Source organism: Symphodus melops (genome assembly GCF_947650265.1).
Source record: "Symphodus melops genome assembly, chromosome: 12".
NCBI classification, from domain to species: domain Eukaryota; kingdom Metazoa; phylum Chordata; class Actinopteri; order Labriformes; family Labridae; genus Symphodus; species Symphodus melops.
In genome coordinates this window covers 9,200,222-9,210,627 of record NC_136702.1, presented here as the reverse complement: position 1 = coordinate 9,210,627, position 10,406 = coordinate 9,200,222, and the positions used below count along the sequence as shown (strand labels likewise).

General features: G+C 40.9%; 1 protein-coding gene across 2 annotated transcripts; it reads right to left on the bottom strand.

Moving 5' to 3' along the window:
• Positions 1-1,241: 1,241 nt before the first annotated feature.
• On the bottom strand, positions 1,242-7,761 carry slitrk5b (SLIT and NTRK-like family, member 5b). Of its 2 annotated transcripts, none has more exons than XM_079357530.1 (2): positions 7,513-7,761; positions 1,242-7,086 (listed from the first exon to the last, which is right to left on the bottom strand). In XM_079357530.1, exon 2 carries the CDS (start codon positions 7,028-7,030, stop codon positions 4,427-4,429), a length of 2,604 nt encoding a protein of 867 aa, XP_079213656.1. In that variant the 5' UTR covers positions 7,031-7,086; positions 7,513-7,761; the 3' UTR covers positions 1,242-4,426. The 2 variants fall into 2 exon arrangements, with proteins under 2 accessions (XP_079213656.1, XP_079213655.1); XM_079357529.1 differs by having other exon boundaries at positions 1,243-7,086; positions 7,504-7,761.
• Between the last annotated feature and the right edge of the window lie 2,645 nt (positions 7,762-10,406).

Here is a 10,406-nt window from a genome sequence, read left to right as displayed (position 1 = left end):
CACACACAAACAGACATACAAAGAGAGAAACAGGGCATTGCCATACCAGGAAACAGAAGACTGAAAAAGCTTCAGGGAAAGACACACAGAGTCTGAGACGAACAACTGGGAGCCATACACATGTCGACAGAAGTGAGGTACTGTTCTGCTCTTTGCTAAGAAAGAGAGACATATCAAGAAGCTTTGAGTCAGAGGTATTTCTAATGCGTGTGCTTGCCTGATGTAAGCGGATAGTAAAGGTTTTTTTTTTTTTTTCCTGTGGTGGATGCTAACAGTCATATGTTGTCTTCACACAGCCTGACACATCTCTTCAAGCTTACGTAATCTAGATCTGCCCTAATTTCAATCTCCCCAGCAGGATTGGGGTCTTCAAGCAACACAGCACCATCAGTCTGACAAACACATGAGTATACGTTGATTAACATGTGTTTTGTTGCCTTGTTTTTTTTTAATTATTATTATTATTATTATTATTATTATTAAAATGGACCCTTATCAGACTCAGATGCTGTGTGTCTCAGTCCTGACTAAATGCAATGCAGGAAGAGGTATTCCATGCAAATTTTAGTTCATCTTTTATACACACGATGCCTTCGTTTCGTTGTGAATCATACAGTTTTAACGCGATGGTCAGAAGCTGAGTAAGGAATTAGCTCCCACTCTATTTCAGCAAAGTACCTCTTACTCTCGAATGTTTTTCTGTGTCAGGTAATTGGATGTTTCCATGGATACCGAGCTTCCAGAAAGCTACCGCTGCTAACATCCATTTTTTGTTGTTGCAGGTATCTTCATGCAGATGTACCCATATTGCACAAATACATTAAAGTCATACTCTTATTTCAGCATTATGCACATCACCCCTCACACTTTGTGAAGCTGGAGATCAAACACTTTGAGTTCAAACATGTACAAGAAACTCCAATTTAGTTAAGTACATTTTGTAATACTGCCCAAGGCCTGTTCAGAAGCTGCTATTTGTGCAGCTGTTTGAACACTTAGGGCATCGGATAATCGGCTCATTTGTTCAGAGAGAATTGATTGTTTAAGCTCTTAGTCAAAATGTCTTTGGGTGATACTGCCTAAAACGTATGCATCATTAAAAACTAACTACTCCATAGAACACAGCCCTCTTTGTTATTTCCCATTTGCCTGATTGAAACCATGAAAATGGGTTTATCTGAACATTTGAATGGGATATTGTAATTGTTGTTATATTCTGAATGTTGCCTATGGGGTTCTGTTAAACATTTGAAATAATGTTCTCCAGGTGCACTGTGATATTTACAGCACACATCAAGCTTTAGAAGAGAAGTCAGAAACAAGGTTAAATGAAATTAATGCATATTTTTATTCATCAGCTAAGAAGTAAAGAAACAGCACATTGTTGACATATTTACCCCCCCCCCCCCTAAATTTCTAGGCCCACTGTTGTTTTGCAATAAGAGACGATAGCTTTTTCCCTTTCGGAGCTGATACAAGTTTGCATTGTAATGCTGATGGTGTGGGTTATTTACAAATCAGAAATTGACATAGAAAATATTGTTTTATATGAAAATCAAACAAAGCAATCATGAGAATAAGACACTGACTGGACCTCTTCTTTGCACACATACACAGGATAGTTACATTTCAATACAACATAGTTTTTGGAAAATCAATATTTGTATTCTCACGTGACAGAAATCTGCATTTGGTAATTGATTACAAAAAGAGAACAACATTTTACAAATGCCTGTTATTTACAGTTAAAACTGTGTTCCAGGACACAGTTACCTTTGCAAAATTCATAGAAAGACTCATCATGACAATTTCAATGTTAAAAGAGTTGGCTTTTCATCCACTGGCACGCATATTTGTCTGCATTATTTCAGGTGTTCTTTTATAATTTGTCATATTGGGTGTACACCATTTACCACAGCTTCAAAATCTGCATTCTTGAACTTAAGAACTGAAACAATTGACACAGTTCTTGCCACTTTTTACATGAAAAAAACCAACTAATATCAAAAGGGTATCTGTCTGAGCATGTTTGTAGCAATATACTCATTTAAAAAAAAAACTCTGAAATGTAACCGGCAAAAACCTGCGCCTCAATGTGTGGATAACTGGTTCCGATGACTTTCCAGTGAGTGGTCGCAGGTCAAGTGACAAAATAATCACAAAATGACTCTGAAAATGTTAAAAGGCAACTAACCAGGCGTGCTTTCAGGATAAAAAAAAGAAAGAAAGAAAGCATGACTAATACTGCAGTGTAATATGTGATGACATGCATACAGGATTCAGATACACCATATCCTCTAATTAGCTGACTTAAGATGACAGGTTTAGAGCATAATACTGCATATGACGTGAGTTTACTCTGTGTATTAAACTCTTAGGGGAAGTCAGATCTCTGGGTTTACACTATTGACCCAGAAATTGTTCACACTGCACAATGGACGGATGATGTGCTTGGATTATTCTGGAGCATAGATTATCTGTATGCATAAAACGACTCTGTCTTCATTTGTTGTGCTTGTAATCTAACATCTGAAGCTCTTGAAGACCTTTGCACATGTTTCACTACCCGTCACCCCCTCCCTAAAAGAGAAGAACCGAGACTGCTAATTGCAGTCAAATTGCCAGATTTCATACAATCCTGCACCAAACAGATGAAACAAACACAGCCAACTAATGAGACACTGTTTTCATTCTTCTGCATTACACTCAAACAATCACAGTTTTTGACCCAAAAGTGTAATTCAGAACACAAAGTATGCAGTTTTACAAGAAGAAAAAAGTACCTCTGATTATTACACTTCAAATAAGCATGTATGGGGTGTAATTGCATCACGACTATCATACTTCAGAGTATTCTGAGTGGTAACTATTGGCTTTTTTTTGTAAAGATTGTCCACATAAACCGTTCATCTATGCATAGTGCAAGATTTTTAAAACATGTGTAACTTTGATCTATGTGTTTATCAAACCTTCATTTATGGCTAAAAGCATGTGATACCATATTGTGCATGTTTGAAAAGTGACATCATTGTTGACCTGTAGGAGTCAATATAGTGCATTTTTTTGCAAAAGAAAAACACAAGGAAAAGAAATCAGTCTCTGTATAAAAATAGTCATTTAAAATGTATGATATGGACAGACAGCTTTTAGTCAAACAGAAGCGTGTGGGAGACATAATAAACGTTGTTGTATTGCACATCTGCTCAAATGAACTAAAACTGAAACAAACTGGGTGCGTTTGAATATATATAATTAAAACAATACAAAGGTACACAGAAGCTAAGTATTGTGCTTAAATGTATTTTCTCTTTAGGAGAATTTGTGGTTTGATTTTTTTGGGGGGTTAAGATTTCTGGTTGTGATGCAAATACGTGAAGTCCTAACTGTACAGTTTCACAATTTTCAATGTGTTTTTAAGCCAGGAAACAACTTATAATTCCTTTGAGTGACGTACATGATAAAGCTCTGCATTGAAATCTAGTTCTGTTACAGTTACAATTCATCCAAAGGCAGTCGTCATGATAGCGTTTCAGTTAAATTTCTGAGTACAGTTTCCATACATAAATATTTGATTCAATAAAAGTGCAACATGTGTCCACAGTCCACAAGTGCAGTGGTCTGGGAGTCGGGGAGGTTCTGTGGGTTCATCACTGACAGTCACACAGATTACAGTTTAAGCACAAGGTCAGTTTAGTTGTAGGATACGTAAATGTATTACCCCACAAATCTGCAAACAAGACAGCAGAGATTTACTGTCCTCATAATCTGTGATTTAAAGTATTTACTTTCATGACCCTCATGCATTTAAAATGATCATCCCAGAGTTGTGCATTCATGGGGACAAACAGCCTCCATAGATCTGTCATTTCCACTGGAGCACAATTTCCAAAACAGATGTGCAAGCCATGTGTCCTTTTTTTTAACACCTAAAACCCAGACCTAACTTGCGGAATTAATTCAGTTTAGTCTCATGTGTAAGTTTTGTTTTGAGAAACTGTGTAGAGACAGAACTGGGAGGCATAAATATTCACCTGTAACAATCTAGTTTATTTTGGGATACCGATGTATTACGGTAGATGCTCAGTTCATGAACACGTATGAACTGTAACTAATTTATGGTGAAAGCTCTGTCTCACATTATTGTTTCTGAAGCTGCTTCAGGTTGTATTTTATGGCAGGGTGAGTCACACGAGCCCTGAATCTCTGGTTGCTTGTTGGTATTTACAGATTTAAAACACTGTGTAACACCCCAGGGATCGAGGGTTAAGTGATTCTGTACTCAGTAGTATTCCCCTTTGTTATTCAATCCTGCATGGCATCATCCTAAGAAATGCATATGTAGCTCTCAGTGTCTGTTTCTACATGTTCTGTTTCCTGATTAAAATGGACAAATAACATCAGTGCATCTGTCTTCTCACCGAGTCTCTTAAAACTGTGTAAAAGTTGTCCGTTTTTCAAGAACCTCAAGATAATCCGGATCGATATGGAGCTTTGCTTTCAGTTCCCAGTACTCGCTCCGGTTAGGCTCCACATAAACAGTACTTGGTGATGCACAATAAAGTATAGTCTGTTGCACCCTATCTGAGGGCACGTACTGATGCCTTGCATCAAAGTCTGAGGTATACTGGCTCGATGAGTGTGCGGTGTGCTTGCATGGTAGTGTATTGCTGTAGCGTGTGTGCTTGTCAGGCTCGAGAACGTCTCTGTAGTAACACAGATCATCTTGGTGGGGGGTGGATGTCTTGTTAAGAGGCTCTGGCGGAGCAGCACTGTATTCGGAGCTTATTACATTGCTGGCTGCCTCTTCATCCGAGTTACCCAGAAAAGGGCCGCTCAACTCGTCGAAGTCTCTAATTCCATCCACTGACTTGCTGTCCGTGGGGGTGTGAGCGGTAGTTCTGCATGTGGACTCTGTGGGAGGTGGGATGTACTCATATACATGCCCAGCAGATGTCCTGACTTTGGGAATGGCTCCCTTTTTGTAAAGGCCATACTCCATGTTAAGAGAGCTGATGCAAGCATTCATCGAGTTATTCTGCTTGTTTTGACTCTTTTTGCGTCTCTTTTTCATTGCCACGAACATTCCCGCAGCTACAAACACGGACACAATGAACATGAGGAGAAGGGCAAGAATCATCACAGATAAAGGAATGGCGCTGTATTGTGTGTCTGAGTCCAAGGATGTTTCTATGGTGATAGTGCTGCCAGGAAAAGATTCTTCTGAGGGTGGGATCATGGAGGCAAGTATATCAGAGTTATTAGGGCAGAAATTAGCAGTCTTAATGTATCTCATGTCCTCCCCTGCCAGCTTCTTAGGCGAGCCACAGATGACATTGTTTACAACTGTTCCTGTGCTAAGCTGCTCAAGCCACATCTTCAATTCCAGTATGCTGCAAGAGCAATCCCAGGGATTCTCAAACAAATCCACTTGCACCAGTGCTGTGAGCTGATCTAGGACGCCACTAACCGGCAGGTATCTCAGATGGTTGTTCCTAAGATTTAGTCGGGCTAGCGTCAGGCCAGTAAACGTTCCCACTGGTAGAGTTTTCAAGAGGTTGTTGTTCAGAAAAAGGAGTTGAAGTCGAGGGACGCTCTGAAAAGTGTCAGAAGCAACCTCTTTAATGACGTTGTATTCTAAATACAAGAACTGTAGGCTCTCTAAACCAAAGAACATGCCAGCTGTAAGATGGTCAATCAAATTCCCGTTAAGGTATAGTCTTCTTAGATGTGTTAAATCGCCAAACGCTCTGTCGTGTATGCGAGCAATTCGATTGTTACCTAGATGAAGCAGATCTAATCCAGTTGCCTCGATGAAATCTGATCGACGCACCACAGGGATGTAATTTCCTGTAAGGTACATCTTTTTGGGATTGTAAGGTTTCGGATCTAAATCAGCGATGTGCTCAATTTTTCGCTCCTGGCAGTTCACATTCAAACCAAGGTCTGAAATTTGAAGATTGCAGGTACAGGCAGTAGGGCAATCTAAAGGCACAGGAGATTTGGTTTGATATGAAATGATCTGGCCGTAGTTTTGTGGTTTGTTTGACGGGCTGCGAACAGTTGGTCTTGATTTTAATTTTCCTGACTGGCGTGGTCCCTTGGTGGGTCTCGATGAGGACCGCGCAATCCCAGATGAGGTTAAGGAAGACGTGACTAAAGAAGGTGGTGTCTTATAATATGCATCGGTGCTCAGATGTGGCAGTGGTTGCATCTCATATTCAGCGATGGCTCTCCTTGGGCATAGCTCCTGCTTTGAAACCTCATCAAGATCTCTCCCATGAAGCCGGAAAGGGAACTCGCACACAACATCCCCGACTAGGGCTGTGTAAGATATGCTCTCGAGCCAGGTTTTCAGAGCAATCAACTCACAGGAGCAGTTCCACGGGTTCTCCTCCAGCTGCAGCTCCACGACACTGTTCATGTGCTCCAGTAGTCCCAAGTAGGGAAGCACTTTGAGCTGATTTCCCCGCAAGTCCAAATGAGTCAATGGTACATACTGGAAAATATTCACAGGCAGAGTCGATATTAAGTTGTCATTTAGGATCAGGACCTCCAGTTGTCTAAGTCTGCTGAAGGCGTTTGGCGCCACATGAGTGATAGAATTATAATCAATTTGAAGATACTCCAGACTTTCAAGGCCAAAGAAAAGCTCTTCCTTCAAGGCATCGATCTTGTTATTGTTGAGATGTAATCGTTTTAATCCCTGAAGTCCATTAAAAGCTCCTGCTTCCACTTCAGATATGTCGTTATTTCCAAGATGTAGTATTGTAAGTCCTTTGTAGTCGACAAAATCATTGGCTGACAGCTTTTTCAAACTGTTCCCTGTAAGCAGCAGATGATACTGGGGAAAGAACACTGGGCTTATGTCTGAGACACTTTCAATTCCTCTGTTTTCACAGCTCACTGTCAGTATCCCCTCTCTCTCCTCACAGGCACACAGTCTTTGACAAATCTCTCCATAGCTGCCAAACATCTCAACAGTGCACATTGACGTTGCACTTAGCAGAACATACAAAATCCAAAGATGCATTTTCTTGCAAAATGATGGCCAAGCTCACAGTCCCGCTAAGATATCCTCAATGTCATCTAGAAATAAAAGACACACAGTGTGATGTCAAACAGGCAGTAAAAGCAACTTCAACACACAGAGAGAGCTGCAGCCTGCATGAGTCAAAGCTTCATTTGCTGATACCCAGAGGTAACTTCTGGCTTTGTTGGCTGCTGATATAAAATGGCTCAAACAAAGCAGGATACAAACCAACTCCTTCAAGCAATGTAAATAGCGTTAAAGCAAGGTCAAAGCCAGACATAAGCACAAAACAATGCTCTGAATCAGCTGGGGGTGGGGATGGAGGGGTATATCACGTTTGTTTAAGACGTGAAAAATGCAATTGAATTGGAAATTTAAATATTGTTAGCTGGGGATTGTGCATCACATTGCACATATTGTCTGACAACAGACAGCCTGCATCACTTCTGATTTAACTCCTCACAAATACATACCTCACGCACATTGATGAAGATGTAGACTCGTTAGGTGTTCCGGCGCGTCTTTCATTTTTAATCCGTGAAAGCAAAATAAGACACAGAATCTATTTTACCGGAGCACGTTCACAAACGTCTCTCGCGCACCGGAGAGGATGCAAGAAACGCTGATCAATCATAACTGCCAAGTGCTTCTCCTTTAGCCACGCTGTGCCGGAGGAGAGACGGCAATGCCTGGTAACAAAGTTGCTTACTCCCCGTCTCTCTCACTCTCTCTCTCTCCCTGCTCGCTCACTCGCTCTCCCTCACGCACGCACGCATTCACGCACGTAGGCACGCACGCACGCGCTACTAGGCGGTCGGGAGGTTGTCAAGTCATTTCATGCATCAGCTCACAAGAGCATCCTACACGCAGATAGAACTACCAAAAGATTTTGACCTACCCACAGAAACATAACCCCCCCCCCCCCCCCCCCCCCCCACCATAAAAAAAGAAAGAAAGAAATCAATGATTCACAGTGGTAAGACGTAACACAAACGGCCTGTTAAACCGCTTATCATGTTATTTACCCCGAGAGAAAGAGACAAATAATCTCTGTCCTATGATGTTAGGAAGCTGGGGAGGGAGTCATAGAGACTACATCATGGGTAACAATGAGTCTGTGTTTTGCCCTGACCTGAACTCATTACATCTGTGCAACATCACACAGGCTGTGCAGTTTTGAATGCATCATCAGTGCTATTTATAGACGCCTCACTTTAAGAAAAATAAATAAATAAAAGGAAATAAAAAAATAAAACTGTTAATCTTGTCACGGTGCAATCATAACCTACATCAAATAAATGATTCAGATAAACACTCAAAGTATTATTATTATTATTTTTATCCAGTCATAATATCATATTCAGTCAAAATCCAGGTGACCTAAAATCTTGGAGTGAACTGTCACACTTTGCTACTCAAAAGCAGCATGACAGTGCCAATATGTCCTGTGCAGTCCAAATTTACTAATAATGTCATCCTCTGCTGGAACCCACAGGGAATTTCTCCTGATAGCTTAATTGTGTATTGATCAACTGCTTAAGCAGAATATTGTAAAAATTAAAGCTTTTAAAATGGGAGGATATTTGCCACTTGGTTCATCAAAATGTGGACAGGAGTCACAAAGAGTGCATTTCCACCTGATGTTAATAAAAGCCAAACAACCCCGTCATGAGTTCACGGAGGTATAATTAAAGCGAATCATTTGGCTCTCGTTTTAATTTGTCTGATCTGAACTGGTACGGCTCATGTTGCATATAACATTTCATTGACGTTTAGTGATGGAGCAAAAAAAAAAAAAAAAAAAAGGTGAAGCAAAAGACCAGTCATGTCCCATCTCAACCTGATGTGACATCACTGAGGAATCATGTCAAGTATCATTGTATACCGCCGTGTCCTCGCAGAGCTCTATCCATCATCCTCTCCACTTGGCTCTTGCTCACATGGGACGAGAGCAGGCACATCAGGGACACTGCCTGTGGCTCACATTAAAGAGTATGAAGGCTGTATTCATGCTGCATGCAATTCATTTGTGCTTCTGTTTCCTCTTGCCTTCCGAGGATTGCGCTGCATATTGAGCTAGAGCCTCAGCATTAGATAAACCCCATCAGTACACCTCTTTTTCTGCATATATTAGCATTTATGTTTGTTGCAAATGTGCAGCTGGTTAAAATCTTATTTTGACCAAAATAGCTGTCAGCTGCCAGTATCTGAATAAGTTATTTTTTAATTATTAGTTCATCACTGTTCCAGATTTGGTCACAGGATATTTGCGTGTTTGCATTTTGTACATGTTCACACATATGTTTGGATCTCTGCAGAATGATAATCCATGTTAATCTCTGGTCACAATGAGCAGAGGGACCAAGAGGCACACGCAGGCGATGCATGACACGAGCCTCATTTAATGTCTCTCCAAGTCTTCCATGACACTGAACATAATCTTCACCAACTGGGAGCGTGATGATAGCACATTCACACACACACACACACACACACACACACACACACACACACACACACACACACACACACACACACACACACACACACACACATACATAGACAAACCCACATGTGCACCTGAGGAATCAGTAAAACAAATGACTGCAAGAAAATGATGATGACTAACAATGATGTGCTCCAAGGTCAGAAATACACAAATGGAGTTGGAGCTGTGCCACAGAGGATGAAGGGGTAGCGCCTCTGATATATGTTTCTTTGCAGATGGTGCGTCCTTACTTTGTCAACTGTGTCCAGCTGGAGCTTACAAGAACACTAGGCATCCAAGTGAACTGTTTTGCCATAGTCTGGCAGGAACACTGCTGTCAGGGCTCCCGCAAGCCTGTGTTGCATCAGAGGGGATGTTACACAGCACACAACATCACAGAGCCTTTTAAGATCCTCATGTTAGAACAGTAAGCATTTTTTAAAAGTTTGATATTTTTGTTTATTTTAAAGCTTGGGTTTTGGTAATTATTTGCACAAGTGGCATATTTTGGAAAATATAAAAATACTCCTTTGATCATTGTTTCCTTGTGTGTACCTTGTGCCAAGCAGTTAAAGATGTACATGCTTGTGCAGAAGTCACTGTGCTGACAATGAAGAGAAGGTCAGACGAGACTCTCAGCAGTTGCTTTAAAGTATTTAACTGGGTAAAAGAAAGAGGATGACATTGAAGGCAGTGCAGGCTCACTGCATCATGCATAATCTCCTAGTCCACCAGGGAGGTGCTGTGTTTTTCCAATAACTCCAAGATCCACTCTGAACTGTAGGCTCCACTGAACGACAAAAAGAGGTGTGTTATGTCTGGGACTGTATGAGCTTCTGTGGTGGATAGAGGAGAGGCAGATGAGGAAGATCAGGGGAAAAAAAAAAA